General features: G+C 38.9%; 1 protein-coding gene across 2 annotated transcripts in view; it reads left to right on the top strand.

Moving 5' to 3' along the window:
* The window catches only part of rab28 (RAB28, member RAS oncogene family), a gene marked incomplete at its 5' end in the record, with an annotated part of 28487 nt that extends 11424 nt beyond the window's left edge, over positions 1–17063 (top strand). Inside the window, 4 exon segments of one of the 2 annotated variants that reach the window (XM_014019585.1) lie at positions 906–1035; positions 12034–12137; positions 12241–12318; positions 16146–17063. In XM_014019585.1, the coding sequence (XP_013875039.1) occupies positions 906–1035; positions 12034–12137; positions 12241–12318; positions 16146–16238 (405 nt within the window). In that variant the 3' untranslated portion in view covers positions 16239–17063. 2 annotated transcript variants of the gene reach the window in all.
* Between the last annotated feature and the right edge of the window lie 1384 nt (positions 17064–18447).

Below are 18447 nucleotides of genomic sequence, written 5' to 3'. Positions count from 1 at the left end.
ATTACAACACTTAGTGAGTTTTCTCATCAGCGTTGCCTAAAAGTGTAACAGCCATTGTTTGGCTCTGGGCGTCCTGTAATCAATCATGGCTGCTCAGAGAAGCTCAGAGTAATTGTTGGAGGCGYGAGCTGTCGTCGCCGGCCTCGCATGTTGTGACAGTGTGTGTCGGCTGAACAAAACGCAACAAAGCAACAAAAAGCTTCCCAGTCATGTTGCATCATGCTGTAGAAAAGAAGAGGTGTTTTCTTTGGCACTCGCTCAGTTCCAGTCCTTTTGGAGGAAAAAAAAAGTAAAAGTTGTAGTGTGGATGAAGACGTCTGAGCCCGTACTCGTGTTATTTGTGTCGTTTTAAGCCAGCGGCTCTTGTCTCTGTTTACTTTTTGATTCATTTATGTGCTCATTTAAACAATTTCCCTTTGACCTGACTATTGGCCCAAACATGGCTCTGATATTGTTGCTTTTAGCCGTGTTATGGATTACAGAGGGAGGGGAAAACCTGTCTTTGAGCAGACAGCCTTCATTCATTAGCCGAGACAGTTGATAACCAAATCTGACCTCTGTTCTGCTGTGAATCTGGGTTAAACACATCACAGAAGGAACTATTTATGTTTTGTCCACTGTTTTATTTTGGAAAAGATCCTCTTGAATGTCTAAAGTTGTACTCGATTTAAAAACTGTATCAAAGCTGCCAAAGTTTGCCTGTGAGGGTGAGGGATTCCCCATCAACTGTGAGTCTGTCTCCAAATGTAAAAAGTGAAGTAGTGCCACCTACTGTCCTATTTCCCCCTTTTATGTTATTAATATTACTCGAGGTTAAAAAACTCAGCTATGTATAGACTTATCTTATCTTATCAGTAAGTAAATGTTTACGAGAGCTTATGATAACCTGAACATTTGTTTTCCAGGGCGTTCTCCTTGTTTATGATATAACCAACTACCAGAGCTTTGAGAATCTGGAGGACTGGTTCGGCATGGTAAAGAAGGCCAACGAGGAATCTGATATTCAGCCTGTTGTCTTCTTGGTAGGCAACAAAAGTGAGTATAAAATTCACAGACTTAAAAAACTGTTATTTTTTTTTAGGAAATAGCTGTGAATGAAACAAGTTTAATCTGATTTATTGGACTGGAAATTTCTTGATATTTTTTATTTTGATTCCATTTTTTTGCGTGTGTGTTTTTGTAAGTGAAGGAGTGAGTGTTTGATGGTAGCAGACGTGTTTGCAGGAGCACTGGATAACTGATTGGTGTGATAAGCAGTGGGAATGCCGATGTTTGTGAGCTCATGGGAGTGACTGACTGTGATTTAATACCCTCGGGCCAGCGGACCCAGGTTACTGCTTATCTACAACCCTTTCCCTCCCAGTTGGTACCCGTCTGCTCCACCTCAACCCCACCCCCCCACCCCATTTTGAGCCTGCTTTCTTGTCCCCCATAAATGGTTAAGGTGAGGAGCTCAACGTTAACCAGACAGTTTTCTCCTATCAGTCCGCACCCATCCCCCTATCTTTCAAATAAAGACCAATAACGACTCTTATTTAAACATCTTCCTGACAAATGTGGAGTCTCGGCTGCTGTTCTGTTATTGTAAAGCAAGGCATCGGTGTGTGTGTGTGATGGTGACCGTCCACCTTCCTCAGCAATGATGGACGGTCAACAGAATGGTGCCTGCACACAGGAAGCTCCCACTAATGTTACTCAATGGGGCCCATAGGTCATGCTTTAATATGCCTGTCTTGAGCAGCTTCTCTCGTCTCCACCTTTTGTTGCAAATTTTGATGCCACCGGCTTAAACGCCGGGCGCCTCTGTATTTAGGCTAAGTTTTGGTTGTGTGGCTGAAAAGTGCGCAGTTTAGCGTTCACCCTGCTGTCGGGTTTCCTACTTGCACAGTCACGCTCCACCCAGTCGCTACGTTGCCAAGCATGGCCCCATGTGTGTTTTTGCTGTTCCTGCAGACTGAAAAAGAAAAGAAAAACAAAACCCCACACAGATTGCCCCACCAGGAGCAATCAGTTATCTTCCAAGACTTCACGAATCCCTGAACCYATCGATTAACTCCTTAATTTTTCAGAGTACTTGAAGCCAGAAGTCATGTAAAGAGATGGATGTAGTTGATTACTGTTAAAATGAAGCTAATGTGGAAGTTTCTTAAAGTGTAATGTCACTGATGATTGATAGATGGTGGAGCCCAAACAAACGTAGCTCCAATAGACTCTTATTTAAAAACCTTTTTATATTGTCAAACTCTAAATCACTGCAACTTTCCCACAAGTTGTTATGACTTCATAAGCTAGATTCAGGTTTTGTGAATACTACGGTCTTGGCCCAAGTTCCTTTTTTTTCCTTTTAAAGATCAAGATGATGAAAATTTAAATCTGGACTTAAAACAACAATTTGCAAACTAGTGAGAAATGTCATAATATATGTTTTTTTTTTTAATTTACAGCCTATTCTTGAAGTACATTAGTCTAGACATGTTGCTTGAAAAGTCAATACTTGCATTTTGTTTTAAATTTTTTCCCCTCTCAAGAATTGTGGCTTCCCCCTCACAAATTCAAAACTTGGCACACATTACCAATGAGCTAAGTGAACGAATACTCGGCATTCTTTTAAAAGTGAAGTTTGGATTTCAAATTGTTCCCAAGATATTGCTCTAAGAGAGGCAACATGTTTGGGACAACCAAAATAGAAGCACAGACATAAAAAGGACGTTACGAAAGCAAGACGGATTTGTCTCTGAGGGCTGTGGGTTTTGTCACTCAAACGTTAAAGAAAAATCTTTCTAATGAGATAAACTTAAGGTGAATACTGAATGATGATGTCATGCATTCTGGTACATTAGTACCACTTAAATGTTTCAAAAAAGTGCTTTTATGCGCTCTAAGACCTAGAACGTGATGTTTTCAGRATGTTGAAAACACAGATGCTACATTCTAATTTTATTGTGGCGTATGAACTCGTTGAGCTTAAATTTAAAGAAATGTATTCTTGTTTACCTTTATTTAAACACTACTCTTTGTACGGTAATTGAACCACTGGACTCAATAAGTTTATTAGCGATGCCGTCCCCTCCTTGCCTTACCTTGGCTTGTCTGCCGTTCTGCGCCGTGTCCCTGCTGGGGAACAGTCTTTCCTTTCTTTGGCTTCGCGTGGCCGGCTGGGGTTAAGTGTGCTTGTTAAGCACAGGCATGCCGCACACCCTTGCCCTCCACACGCTTGACCAGAGCTTTGTGCTAAATAATGGCTCCACTTGTAACAATTTGGAGAGGAAGCTAATGAAATGTTTTATTAAGGGCGCACATCTGTGCTCGCTGATATTTATGCGCGCACACTCTCTTCCACAGAAACACGCTGCACATACGTAAAATGACACACTTGTGAAGTTTCTGGGAACACAGGGGTAATGGAAGAATACTCAGTTTGTTTAAACACACTACAACTGTGCTTACAGCGCGGCCTCATGTTATACTCTGTGGAACACAAGGGCTTCACTAAGGTTTTTCAGTCAGGCCCCAACATCACGTGTTGTGCTTTGCTGTGGTAATTGTGTGAATGCTTCATAGCGTTCACACCTTTGAGCTCATTTTTTCTTCCGTACGTCTTTTGGCATCAAACTCGTTCCACAATTTTTGTGCTATTTCAACAATTCACATATCAAAAAGTTCAGCCCATTCATGTGAGAGGTGCTATGACATTTGGTATTTCAGCTTTTTATACCATTTTTTTTTAGCTATTTCACTTTTTTAGCCACTTTTTTGCCATTGAAAATGAATGGAGCTGTTTTCAACATCCTTAAAATCCTTTAAAATGTTTCCAAATCTTTACAGCGCCTTATACATGTTGTTCTGGTTATGCTCTTTTTTGCATTGTTGTGCTAATTTTACCTATTTTTTTCTAATTTTAGCTTTTTACTGCTATTTCAGTTAAAATTCTTCCTTTTCCTCTATTCTTCAGTTTTTTTCTACTTTTTGTGCTTTTTTTCTGCTACTTTGTGCTATTTATGCTTCTGACAGATGCTTTCTGCTATATTCAGCTATTTACTGAAATTGTAGCTAATGTTTTGCTGCTATTAGCTGAAGTTAGCTTTTGTAAGCTAAATACACATTTTTTTGTAACCATTTCAATTTTTTTCAGTTAAGTTCTGCAAACTTGTGCTTCTCATGCTTCCGTATGCTAATTAAAAAAGTTCCAGCTATTTTAGATGTTTTACTGAAAATTTCAGCTGTTTTAGCCATTTTACTACAAATTATCAATTTTTTGTAGCATTTTTTTCAGCTAGTTTTACAGATTTTTACAAGACTATCTAGGTGCTAATTTCAACTTGWGCCTGCTAACTTTAGCCTATTTTATGCTAATTTTAGCTATTTTATGCTACTTTAGCTATAGATCTGATTCTTTCTGCCACTCTTCTGCTTTTTTCTACTTTTTATGCCTTCATAGTGTTATTTTTACTTCTTACAGATGTTTTCAGCTATTTTCAGCTATTTTAGCTCTTAGCTTTTAGCTGTTTTCTGTTTTCAACTAGATCTGTGCTTCTTTTTACTGATTTTCTGCAAAGTTAGGTGTTTTTGCTTCTTTCAGTTTTTCAAAGTAAAGTGTTAATACGAAGTATTAACACTTTACTTATTAAACATTTTCAGCTCAGTTGTAGCAGCTTTCAGCTTAAGTTTTCAGCATGAAGCATTCGCAGTAGCATTTTCGCAGGAAATGCTACTCTAGGGTTGTGATCAAATAAATTGTCGCTGTTTGCGTCAGCTGGAAAGATTGAAAACTTACATAAAATAATGACAGCTATGATTCAGAGTTCTAATCTTTTTTTTAAACCATTGTACGCATTTTATGAGTTTACTGTTAAAAAGTAGTGCACATAATACTTTTCGACATTAAGTCTAAGCCATTTAATAAACTAATATGTTTTCATTAAGTGGCCATCACAGGACCCCTGCTCATTCCCCACGCATCACCCTTCCCACTGCCAGTGCTCTTTTTCCCTCAGGAACTCTGAAGCATCCATCACGGGCTCGTACAGCCCTTATTTGGGTGACTTAAATAGGGTTCAGTTCTCTTAACCCCTCCTCATCACTCACGACATTTTGCTCAGTGGTTCTAGCGCTGCTCACTGGCACTCAACTCGGGCCTGCCCTGGGAAAAATTATCTTCTGCAGGAAAATAAGGTTCCCGCGTTAGAAGAGTTTGTGCACGCCAGTGTGGCTCACCTGCCTTTTTTTTCTTCTCCAAGCTGCTATCTTTACCCACCTGTAAAACATCGTTGTGCATGCATTTTCATCCTTGTGCAAACACAGTTTCTTTCAGTCACACACCTGCTCTTTAGGCTTATCTCTCACATGTGTAGGCTAACACCTCGGCTATAGCTGCCTTTGCTTACAGTAATGCCTTTTCATTTGCTCCACATCTCTGTTGTGTTAAACAATATGCATGTGTTTGCTTTTTGCATGCTACAGCAGATCTCACTGCATACCATCGCCCGTCACACTTCTCTTGCCCCAGATTTCCATTCAGCCATGAGAAAGTTCAAGTGAAACATGGATATCCTCTAACTCTACATGTCTCATGAAGCATGTCTTTGCCCAACATTGTTGGTCTCGAGTTGTTTGCCCTTTTGGCTCGGCTTWTGGGTGTAGTTGAAGGCYCCCCCCCCCCCTCATCTCCCTCAACCCTGTCACCTCTCTGCCCCTGTAAAGCTGCCACAGTTCCTGTCTGTTCAGTGTAGGCCTGCACATTTCTTAATAGAGAGATGCTCAGAAGTCCAGGAGTGCAGAGAAGCTCAATGCACTTCTGTTTTTGGTTTAGCTCAAAAATGTTTTTCCTGGCTCAACCCACTCGTACTTAGGTCCTCTTACAACAAACTAAAAGGTCCTAATTGCCCCCAAGGGAAAGGTTTAGCCACAATAGACATGTGGTGGGACAAAAGCCCAGTGCTCTTACCCGACACGCTCGCCCCTCCCCAGATAGGAGGGATGAACACGTCAGCAGTGTCTGTTTTGCTCTGTGGGTAGCAAGACCACAGGTTCGACGCTGTAAAACATTATATATACAGTATAAAGACCCAGTAAGGCATGGTGTATGGTTGGGTTCAGACCTGGAATGTTTACAGTTTACAGCAAATCCAATCTTTCCTGTTTCTCTTCACATTTTTTTAAGGTAAAGGGTCAAACTAGATGTGCGTATCGAATTTTCTCAGTAACCACACTGACTGTAGACTGCCGTTCGTCTGCAAGTCTGGAAAAAATGGGAAATGGAGATTTAAGTTACAAAATACAGAGAGATAAATAAAGAATTTCAGCTGTGTTGCACTGTGGCTGATAATTTGTATAAAATCCCATCTACAGGACCTTAAACTCATTATTAATTAAGATATTCTTTCTAGTTTTAACCAATATTTTTAACTTGACCACACAGCGAAATCTCTCTGGTCTTTKCTAATTAGAGTAAGTACCAGGATTYAATTGTACCAACTTTGAACCCAGCTTTGGCTTCTAAATTCATCTGTCTTGATTCTTATGSCTGTTGAAACATGGAAAGTCCTCATTCATTTTTTAGCCATCCATAAAGCAAATATTGTTGCACATGCAGTAGATGATCGGTCTTCGAATGCCTTCTTGTGTGGCAAGTCATGGGCCATTTGAGTTGCACAGCACAGCTTAGCCACCTGACCGAAGTGCAGCCTGGAACCCTCATCACACTAAGRCTATACTTTATTTCTATGCTGCTTCACAACATTGATATGGAGGAATTCCTGGAAGAGCCCTTGCTGACACAGGACTGGGTAAATAGCTCACTGATGTGAATCCACAGGCGTATTATAAATGTATGTGAAATATCAACAGTCATTGCATACTTTTTTCTTTTTTATTCTGCTGTATCTACACTTTATGGCGTGAAATATTACATCACATCTTTGAAACCTGGTTCAGCTTCAAGTTTTAACATTGAAGATGTTTGTTCAGGCAGTCGTGATCAGAGTTCTTTCCACGTTTTGCTTCACTGCTTTGACGTGTGCTGATGGACACCCTTTTTTTGGCATTATTGTGCAACTCTTTATCATTAAGTGTAAACTTAAAATAATGAGATGCATATTATTTTGAATACTGCCACGTGCTCTGTATGATTATTATAGTTATACTGCCGGGACACAGAGGCAAGTATTACTGCTCTCCCATAAAAGTCCACTTAGTTTAACAGCAGCGGGAGAGCGCAGAGGACATGGCCAGTGAAACCCGGACTGCTTCTTGTGCGGTCGGCTCAGAACTGGGCTTTTTGTTCACTTTTCATGAGTCCTTGGAGCCTGTTAACCTAGCCTGCGCGGCCCTTGGCCTCATGTTTTACTATACCAGTGACAGCCCAGCTCTCCAGCCCGCTCCCTGCCTGCAGAGCTACTGCTGGACACTCCGTTTCACATTCCCTGACCAGCAAGGAAGACCACATTGTTTAACCAGCCACCGTGGAGTATCTGATTATGCTTTAAAGTGTGAATGCATGTGTGTAGGTGAATGTGTGCGTTTGCACGCGCGCTCGTGTCTGCACATCATTTCACGAGGAGCGATCGAATGACGAGATGAGCTGTGATCAATGAGCTGTCGACAGAACACTTCTGACCTAGTGGAAAGCGAGTCCCCCGACGGTGCTGGCCCGTTTCAGGCCACCGGGGCAGGGGCGCCGGTGCACAAAGAGTGCTCTGTCTCTGTCAGGAACCCCCCGAGGACTCCTGCACGGGCCCCGCTCACCTCGACAACACCCAGCTAACTAACAGCACTTCATCTGTCTGTACTCATTCAGAAAAGTCAAGATTATATTATCAACTTCAGCTCAAGCTTCTATATGCTGTATATTCTTTCTAGTGATTCAGCTACGGGTCTAGATGAAATTATAGTGTCTAATATATGTAAAGAAATTGTTACCATGTTAGGCAGATTCACTTTTTTTCTAGTTAGGTGGCTCTTGAGATTATAAAAGGAGTATAAGGAACAAACACAGCAAAGTAAAGACAATGACAACACTTCTAAATCTAATAAAATGTATAATTGCCTCCTTTCTGAATTCATCTAAAAGATAAAATATTATTAAGTGATATCTAAAACATTGACAGAAAAGAATCTGTAAAATAACCTTTAATTTTTAGAGGGAAGTATTTGTTTCACTCATATTACAGATTTAAGATAATTATGCTATTTACATAAAAACCACAAATTTAAGAGCTCTCTTTCAGTCATGTGTGACTCAGTCATTTAAGTGCTTCACATAAAATCCACTCTAGTTATTTTATTTTATTAGCCGCTTGTGTTGTGAAAGTTAAATCAATGTCTTATTCAATCACGTGTAGCATTAGAATGATTTATGTTTTTTTCACTCACTTTAAAATGCGAAGCATTTCCCCATATATTGTCAGAAAATTTATAGCATAAATAAACTGCCACTTAGAATACATTTGATATGCTTTTTTWAATCAAACTTTGAAAACAAAACAGCAGCTTCAGACAGTTTAATTTGAAAGTAGATGTTTAAAAGTCTGTGGGTCTATCCAATCACATGTTTGTGGATCTATTAATTTTTATTTCTCAATATTTGGATGAGAAGCACAGACTGTGAGTGTGAATAGATGTTTGCTTTCTATGATGAAATTAACATTTTGAAAATGAACATATGCATTTTATGGTTAATCAAAGCAGCACAGCTGTAAGATTTTGTAAAATAAAAACAGGTCAACTGAGGCTAAAAACCAAATGAATATCTGACCTGCAGAAACCAAACTTTACTATAAAATAAGCAACGTTTTGAACATCTTAAATCAGTGGTTTCATAGCATATTACAGTATTTTTAAATAAGATCTGTAAATTTCCTTTTTGAGGGAGATAATGGTTTTGCCTTTATATTTGCACATGTCTGTTAGCAAAATGTCTCATGGAATACTTAAATACAGAAACAAATACTTGGATAAAAACATAAAACTCATTAACTTTTGATGTTAAGTCGATTCAGGATAGCTGCTACAGTCTACTGACCTTAGAAAACACAAAAATAAATATAACTAAAGTTTGATGTGGTAGTAGCTGAGAATTATCCTCAACATGAGTTTCTACAAAATGTAATTTACAAAATAACGACCATCAAAAGACAAACTTGTTAAAAACTGGGATGAAAGGTGACGGGCGATGTACATTTATTCACTGTCTTTATTATTAAATGTCTGTGGTGTGAAATTACTAAAGCATGTTTTTAAAGTCAGCGGTCCATTTGATTTGAGAAGTGGGCCAGAAAGTTGTAGCTGTAGTGGAATTGATTATCCTTGCCTTAAGTGTACACTCAAAATAGATTCACGGTTGTCGTTTTTTTTAAGAAACTGAGGCGAAACTGCTGAAGAAAGTCTTTAAAGGCACAGTGTGAAGTAATGCTGCGATAGGTTCCCTCTTGGGGTTGATTAGGCTCAACTCTGTAACTTTCACTTAATGGGATATGACCCCAAGCTTCTGCACACACACACACACACGAAAAACCATCGCTAACACACACAATTCATACAACCCACCTTAAATCTTCACACTCTGCAACACCCCAACTGCTGTTTAGTTTAAACCCAGACTGCTGGCAATTAAATGTGTTATGGCAAGCTTACTTTGTGTCTGTTACTCACTGAATAAACTGTTCCAATTGGTCCCCAGCAGCCCGAGCCGAACAGTCAGTACGTGTCACTGAGAACTGCACAATCCTGTGTAGGATTTCAGCTTTGTTAGCCATTGTAGACACATTAGCTTATTGTTTTTCCATTACATAGGATTATTTCCATGAAGGAACTTAGCTCACGCCCACACAACGTGGAGCGGAACATCTGCATTCTCTTCTCATTTGGTTGTGTTCCCGTGGAATAGCCCGACGCAATAACAAATCCGTTATTTACGGTAAAGGCCTAATTCATCCGCCAGATATCAATCTCTAACTGTTGTCTAGTAATTCAATGCTACGACAGGCAGGCCTTTTAAATAAACACTGATGGTGACCAGAGAGAGGGAGGTGATCGCTCATGACGAGTGATGATCCCCTCTACTATCTCTATGCGCTCAGAGGCCTAAACAGTTTATATCGTGTTTGCAGTCACTTCCTAGGGGTTGTTAAGCTGATGTACAGTTTGACAGAAATAGAGGGAAACCAGATCATTGGAGTGAGATTGCTTTGACCTGATAAGTAGAAATGGGGTACATTAGTGAGAAAAATGAAGCAAAATGCTAAAACTCTGGGATTAGTCTAGCATTTGGTTTACACAGACAGATGCCACGAGCTAAAAGAAAATTTTAAGGAAAAAGAAGCCCAACTCCATTATCATTATTTGACTCAAAAAAGCTACAAAGCTGTTTATAACCGATTTACATCACCATTTACAAACATAAAAGTAGTCTTGATTATTTTTCCACTGGAATAAATATTGGACTGAGGGATCTCRGTTGGTTTTAAAACATGAAATTCAACAAATGTGCTTAAGTTGGAGACAAAAAAAGAGTTTCTTAAGGATTAAATTAGTTCTTTCTGATGTGATCACCGTTGGGTTGGTTTCAAGAACTGCACTCACTTACACACCTTTTTTTTTACCCAACGATAATGTACATTCTGGAGCTCTTGTGTTAATGTTGGTTAATCTGTCTGTGACACATGATTGATAACTTTTCCCAAGTGTGCAGGATCCAAAGGATTAGTACTGTTTACTTCTAGTAGCATGGCGGGTACCTCCACTGTTAATGACTGGAATTAATAACCTGCTGACGCCTATGAGACAGCTCTGTTTATGCACAGGCACAGACAGGACGGTCTGCCCCGGACACTGAATAACTATAAAAGTGTCTGCCGTAACCCAAAAAGGTTTGTATTAACGTCAGTTAGAGTGATTGTCATTTTCAAGTTGGTCTAAGATTCTTCTTTCTAAATGTATTTGTTTAGCACTTTGACGAAGACGTTTGACTTTAACCGAGTTAATAATAATATAGAATTATTGCAGTGTTTACGTTTCTTTCTCGAAATGCATCTGTCTTTTTTCTGCCTTTGGGGCGTCATTCCCACCACTCTCCCTCACACACTCTGAGGGGCATGAGAACGGCGTAAATCTGTCACCATTTCAATGAAGCCTTACACAAAGGCAAAAAAACCCGGGAAGGGGTTGAAAGAAACGCAACACCTTACAGTAGCCTGACCTCCTCCGGTGAACACAGACGTGCATGCACCAGATACTGGGCGTGCCCACCTTCCTGCACAAAGCCAGAAAGAAAGAGCGAAGCTATTGCTTTCAGCTTCAAGACCCCCAGGTGACCTCCTTTACTGACCCTAGCATGACCTCGTAGTGAAGAAGGAGAGAAGCAAAGCTCAGAGTGTCATTGCGCAGGAATCAAATGCACAGGGACATCTATACAAAAGCTAAAAAGGATGCTGTCATTGTGTGTCCTCTCTAAATAGGTGTGTAGATGATAGTCCTAGATCTGAGGTTCTTGGACCCACCTTAAAGGCCCAGCACACTCATAAGTCAAGCTGTTCTTTCCATCGACACTCTCACTCTGAGTATAGCCTCAAGTCTTTGGTCATTCATGTATTGTTTCATAAACTTTTCTCCACAGCTGGGCTGGTTTGTCTTTTTCGGGTCAAACAGAGGTTCATGGCTTCAGGGTCTGACTGTATGAAACTTACACTGAGGAATGTGTCGCATCCCTCCTTAATACCAGCTGGAGCTTGAAGCTCTGGGCTGTGGAGCCGATCGCAAACTCGTTCCACAGATAAAAGACGCAACAATCAGCGACTTTTCTGCAGATGGCTTCGATAGCAGCATAATCGAAATGTGTTTCCATGTGTCTTTATGTGCACCGTGTCTGCACACTAGGCAGACTCCCTTCCATCTTAACTCAAGTGTAAACAGTTATCTTTTCTGTTTATGTTCTGATATGTAACAGTTAACCCCGCGAGAGTGCTGTATAACTACCATATAAATCTRTCTATCCATCTTCTGTGAGTTTTCTCACGTCTCGCTGGGTTTTGTCCACAGTCGACCTGGAGCACATGAGGACCGTAAAGGCAGACAAACACCAGCGCTTCTGCCAGGAGAATGGCCTCATCAGTCAGTTTGTATCAGCCAAGACGGGGGATTCTGTAAGTGCTAGCAAATTTAATAAATCATGTGTGCAGCATCAAAAAAAAACAACAACTTTGAATTGTTTGTGTTGTTTCTGGGTTTTTTTTTCTCCCTCTCTAGGTGTATCTTTGTTTCCAGAGAGTGGCTGCTGAGATTCTTGGTATAAAGTTAAACAAAGCAGAGATAGAGCAATCCCAAGTAAGTCATAAGTATGAGCAGGGATGTAACAATTAATTGAGAATGGACAATAATCTATTTTAACGGCTTAAAATGTGAATTGATTCATAAAAGCTAGTTAATCAACTTCAGTAAGAAATGTCTTTAAGACAAATTCGGTTTCAAACTTGATAACTTTTGGTCACAAAAGGATTTGTGATGCCATTTTTATTTATTTTGAAGTTATAATCTGTTACTAAGAGAACAGACAGTTGCATTTTGATACAAGGACTAAAATGCTGATACATGATTTATTATTAAATGGCTGCAATTCATTTTGTTGAACAAGAAAATAATCTTGAACTTAAAACTGATAATCGAATCAGAATTGTTACATCCCTAAGTAAGAGTCTTGTTTCAAATTTTTAATTTCTTCCTAACAGGGATACAACAGTTTATTTACTCTTAAAAGCATCTGATGACTTTTCTACCTTAAAATATTACTGTTGAACTTAATCGAGGACACAGTGTGTGTGTTAAACCACTGCAGGTTACAAAACATGAGTTTTTTTACATCTGCCTCCTGATGCTGTCCATCTGTAAATGGAATCACACTGACCACAACGCTTGAAGTCAAGAGGTTAAAGGTAGGCAGTTGTGAGGGTGAGGAGGTTAGGGCTAGCTGTCTGATTTATTTAGTTTATCTTCCACTGTTTTTGGATGAAACAGTCTCAGCTTGCCAGTCAGACCAAGGTGCCCATCGGTGGCAGCTGTAGGATTTACAAGGTCACCTCCCCCGAAAACATTAATCCTGGGTCTGATATGAGCGGCTGGAGCCACATTGGCTAGGCAGTGGTTGATGAGCCTGAGGGCTACAGAGGGGTCAGGACCTCCAGAGGAGGGAGAGCATACAGGGGGAAGAACAGGCAAAATTCTCAAGCTCCACTCCCGTCACCAACAGAGCTGCTGACTAACTGGAAACGGCCTTACGCTAATGGAGCTGTCCATCTACTTTATTTCTCCGGCCCTCCCTTGATATCACTGTCAGTTAAGTAAAGTGCTTTAATCCAGACAAATCAGACAAGGTAATTGGCTAGATTCAGTTTGCACTTCAAGGAAAAAGGTTAAGAGTATTTGACACCATCACACAGACGATAAATAAGAAATATACCTACTGTGTAGGGGTGCAACAATACATGTATCTGTATTAGGGCTGCACAGTATATCAAAAATTTATTGTCATTACGATATATTGTGCAGTATGCATATCACAAAAAACTGCACAAACTGCAGTAAATGGTTGGCTCAAAAGTTTGCATTTATGCGCTTTGTCACTTGAAGAAAGCTTGAAGTATTTCACCAATCAGATGGAGCCCTTCACAAATTTGGCCAATTGGATAGATCTCTTCATATTTTTAAAAATTTTACGCTGGAATGGAAATATTTAGTTTTTGTTGTTGTTGTTTTTTGTCAGTGCAGAAATACATCAACACTACATATTTACATATTTGTTCATTTATTGCAAGTTATATTGCCATCACAAAATGAAGCACTGTTATCGCACATCACAGGTTTTCCTAACATTATGCAGCCCTTATCTGTATCAAACCGTTCAATACAGTGCTTTAGGTTCAATACGCACTATGTATCAAACAAAACAGATTTTTAAAATTTATTTTATCMACTTGTCTTCTGAAGATGCTCTGTGTTGAAGCTCAGTGGATCTGTGTTCGACTACTCCACCTAGGCTGCATTGTCGAGTGCAGATCCACCGAGAAACTTACTGTTTCAGCAACATTTGAAAACTGGACTTTTGAGGTGAAACAAATGTTAATAATTAATCTCAATAAATTGCAAGTTAAGAAGGGCATGGAAAGTTTTCTTTTTTGTATTGAAAAAAAATTGAACCGTCACACTAAAATATCGAACCGATTCGTGAATTTTCTGTCGTTGCATCCCTGCTACTGTAGCATAAAATTAGTCAGTATAGAAAAACAAATCTGTGAGGGTATGCGACAAAATAATAAAACTTCAACTTGATGAGCATGTACGATTGTATTTTCTGTGTTTGTGTCCTTAATTAGTGTTTTTGAGTTAGTGGTATTTCAACAAGTAATGTTTCTAAAAACCTTTAAAACAGTTGATACAGTATCAGTGCATTACAGAAATATCTGAATTTAGGCCGGGGGAGGTAATTATTTATGAGTAAATTTTGATATTTTAAAAAACTAGAATGGTTTCTGAATGTTGCCTTAAAGTTTTGTTTAAATTATCCTTGAATCTGGCCCCAATATTCTGTTAGTTTAGCTAAAACAAGTATATAAGAAACCCCACCATCTTGCTTAAAAGTCTAAATGTTTTTTTTTCTGGCAGAACTCTACACTAAATGTAATAATAAAAATAAATAAATACACAACTTCTTAAAATGACCATTTAAAGTTTGTGTAAAGAATTCAGAGTTGAGGTTTTGAGCAGGTCATGGCTCTGGGTGTAGCTGTAGGCCCARCGAAGCCTCATTATCAGTTGTCATGTTTAGAGAGCTGAACATGAGGGTCACAACCCCCGACAGCATTAAATCTGCCTGCCAGCCCTCTCCGTCATGGTCCACTGTCTGCAGGATCAGATAGTGAGGCCACGGATCACTCAGTAACTCCGACACAGGACTTCGGCAGCTCATTTATCAGGCGGCCGGCCAGGAGATCCGGCCACGGAGGCTTTACCATACTGGTCACGCAAAATAAGGAACTTCACAGTGTAAAAGTTCCATCAAATATACCGATAGGCTAGTAATCTTAAATTAGGTGCTGCAGCATTAATCCGAATTTATTAGATTTTACGAATTCAACACAAAACAGCTGTTGAAAGAGGTAAAAAAAGTCATGTTTTTTTGTTTATTTTGTTAATTCTTTTTCCAACATTTTTTTGTTTTTTAAAATGAATTTGTGTTTTAATATTGTTTTATTCTGCATCCTTTCTGATCCACTGTCTTTACCTGGTGTCCCATTCTTCACATTGTTTCTGTGCTCTTTCATGCCTTTGTTCTCTTTCTGTTTTTTTTTTTTCTTTTCTTTCTCCCGTGTGTCCGACACTCAGAAGATTGTGAAAGCTGAGCTGGTGGACTACCCACAGAATGAAGGCCCAGTTAGTCAAGACAACTCTCAGCAAAGCAAAATATGTTTGGTTCAGTAGCTGAAAGTATGTTTCTGCTGCTAGAACGTAGACCTGCTAGATTCAAAAACAGTAGTTTTGTAGATATAGTAAATACTGAAACTGTGATAATTATTTTGACACAGTAGTTCAGCTTTAGAAAAAGCACACTAATACTGTATAATCCAATCAAATTGTTTGTCCTTGTGTTAATAAAGATTTAACAATATTTTTGCTAAACTTTTCTTTATGGTAATAGTCTTGACTCCTGTTAATCTCCCAGCTGCCTTCAAACTTTCATTTAGACCAGTTTTAAATCCTGGCAAGTCTTTCCAACCACCTTTCAAGAAATATTAATGTAACAGCTCAGCAGTTTGAGATACATGCTTACACTCAGACCAACAGCACACTGCATACAATCCTCAGATTTTCTAAATAAGAAGCTTCAGTTTTTGTGCTTATGTAAAAAAAGAAACGAAAAAAAAAAAAGAACACGACATGTCAATTAATGAGTGTTTTTAGAGTCCATGTCATTGGGAGAGAGCTGTGTTTACCCTCTTTTTAGCTTCATCTTAACAGAACAGACGTGATGCAGTGTCGGGCCTTATTTCACTGATGGAGAATGGCTGATTTAAAGAATATTACCTCAGGATTTGAATATCCTTAAAACAAGAAGCTGCAGCTTTTTTTTTTWAAACTCCACATGTGTTTCACCTTCGCAGCGTGTGGTGAAGGCGGACATCGTCAACTACAGTCAGGACACCGTGGCCAGGACAGTCAACCACCCTCGCAGCTCCATGTGTGTGGTGCAGTGATCTCCTCCAACACAAACACACACACACAAAGCTGTAAAATTGTCTGTTCAGTCAGTATTATTCTATTAGGAATTTGGGTTGGACTGGATGAAAAGTGTTCAGCGCTCGGTCTCTGTGTTCCTGTGCGTCAGTTGTACGGTGGGATGGAGAACAGACGGCTCAGCTCCGARGCCTTGGCTCCTAGTTCGGATATTTAGAAGGAGTAAGCTCGTGGGTGGTTTACAGAAAAGAAAATGGGACCTCGTTTTTTTCTCTCTCTAAGTTTACGCGCAGCTATCATTTTATTTYTTTAAAGCGATTACCTGACATTTAAATATTTAGCTTTACACATTTTTGTGTCACTGATGAAGCTAAAGCAACGAGTGAGGCTGAAGTAGAGTGCATAGCTGAGAGTTTATCTGAACACCGTAATTAGATTCATCTTCACAGCCTCATTTAACTTTTATAGGTTTGTATTAGGAAAAGGTTATGATGTACAAGATCACAGTTTTATCCATTTTAGCTGCTTTGTATTTCATTTGTGTGTCAATGTTGTAAAAAAAATCRGTCAAAACAGCCTTTTTGTGATTGTACATGTTGGAATAATGGGATTTAATGTGGTCTCCACCAAACATTATAGCTGCTTTTTGTGGAAAATATGTATTGATACAGTAATAGTAACTATGCTGATTTTCAAACCTTTTTTTCACTGATTAAAGATCATCAAAATGCATTCTGTAAATTTTGATTATAAAACTTTGATGTACTCTTTAATGTACAGTTAAATGTGATGTTCAAAAGAAACAAAGATTTGCTTCTAAATAAAAAATTGCAACATGGACAACAGCAGCTCGTCTAATATTTGTGTAATTAAAAACTTTAAGTGATATTTAGTTAGAATCTTGTAAAGTTTTACTAGTGTTTCCGTTCAGCCTTCATACAATACAAGCTGATGAAACTGCTTACTGTAGATAAATTAGTAGGTTTTTGGTCTGAAATGAAAGACAGACATCACATACTGTAAGACATTTGTGTATTTCTAAATCTTATGAATATTTAGGAGCCTTTAATTTAATGATCAGTACATTTTCTTATACAGTATGTTCAGAGATGACAATGTCTAGATTGTTAAACTTACAAGAACTTGTTGATCAGCCAATATAAAAATACAAATTTAGCCTTATATTCGTTTGCAAAGGAATCATTGGTGAAGACATAAAGTTGTTTTTTTTTTTGTGTGGGGGGGTGGGGGGTGTCTTTGGAACTGATTCACATGGAGCTGCATCGCTGTGAATTGGATTACACGGATGAATATTTGTCAGCGTTGCATCAGCAATTATTCCTTTTTATATTTGTTCCACTGCCTCCCACTCCCGTTCAGCTCCTTGAACAGCTCATTTTTACTCTGTATTTATAGCGTCTCGCGTGCACAGCCAGTGCTGGTTTTCCAGCACAACTAGCTCTTCTGACCATAAACTCCACTTGAAACAAAAATTATTTTATCTACTGCTTTTGTTATTACTGCTCGTCTTTTTTTTAATGACGGCTCTTCAGTTCCTAAATAGGACATTTTACTAAGTTTCTGTGTGAGACATGCTGGTCAGCCATAAATATACAGGACAAATCACCAGAAGCTGGGATTCATCCTTCAGTGAACTTAAAGATAAAATCTTAAGGGTTAAGGTGGTTAATGTTTTCTTTTCTCCTAAAACTACTGACTGCAAAAACATGAAGGCTGCTCAAAAAAGAAATCAAAGAAATAAACAATATTGTTTTTACCTTGGTGGTTCATAGATTAAATATTTATAAGCAAAATTGGTGAACGGGGAAGAAAACAGCTGAAGTGACTGAAAATACCGTATTTATTCATTCATTCAAATGACTATCATTTTTTGAGCTAAAAAGCATTAAAAATGTAATTATCAATAACCCGTGTATAATACTACCCCCCTAACACACACACACACACACACATATTATGGATGATTTTTAGGGTTAAATTTCTAGTATTATACATGAATAAATACAGTAGATCAAGTATGGTGACATCCATGGAAGAGCTTATTTAAAAACATAAACTATCCATCCATTATCTCTACTCACTTCTTCCTTTCAGGATCATGGGGGTCACTGGTGTCCATGTCCAGCAGTCAGTGTGAGGGGGGCAGGGTACACCCTGGACAGGTCACAAGTCCATCACAGATGATAAAACAATATATTCTATATATAC

The sequence above is a fragment of the Austrofundulus limnaeus genome, unplaced genomic scaffold (assembly GCF_001266775.1).
Source record: "Austrofundulus limnaeus strain Quisiro unplaced genomic scaffold, Austrofundulus_limnaeus-1.0 Scaffold224, whole genome shotgun sequence".
Classification (NCBI taxonomy): domain Eukaryota; kingdom Metazoa; phylum Chordata; class Actinopteri; order Cyprinodontiformes; family Rivulidae; genus Austrofundulus; species Austrofundulus limnaeus.
This window is presented reverse-complemented; position numbering and strand designations above follow the sequence as displayed.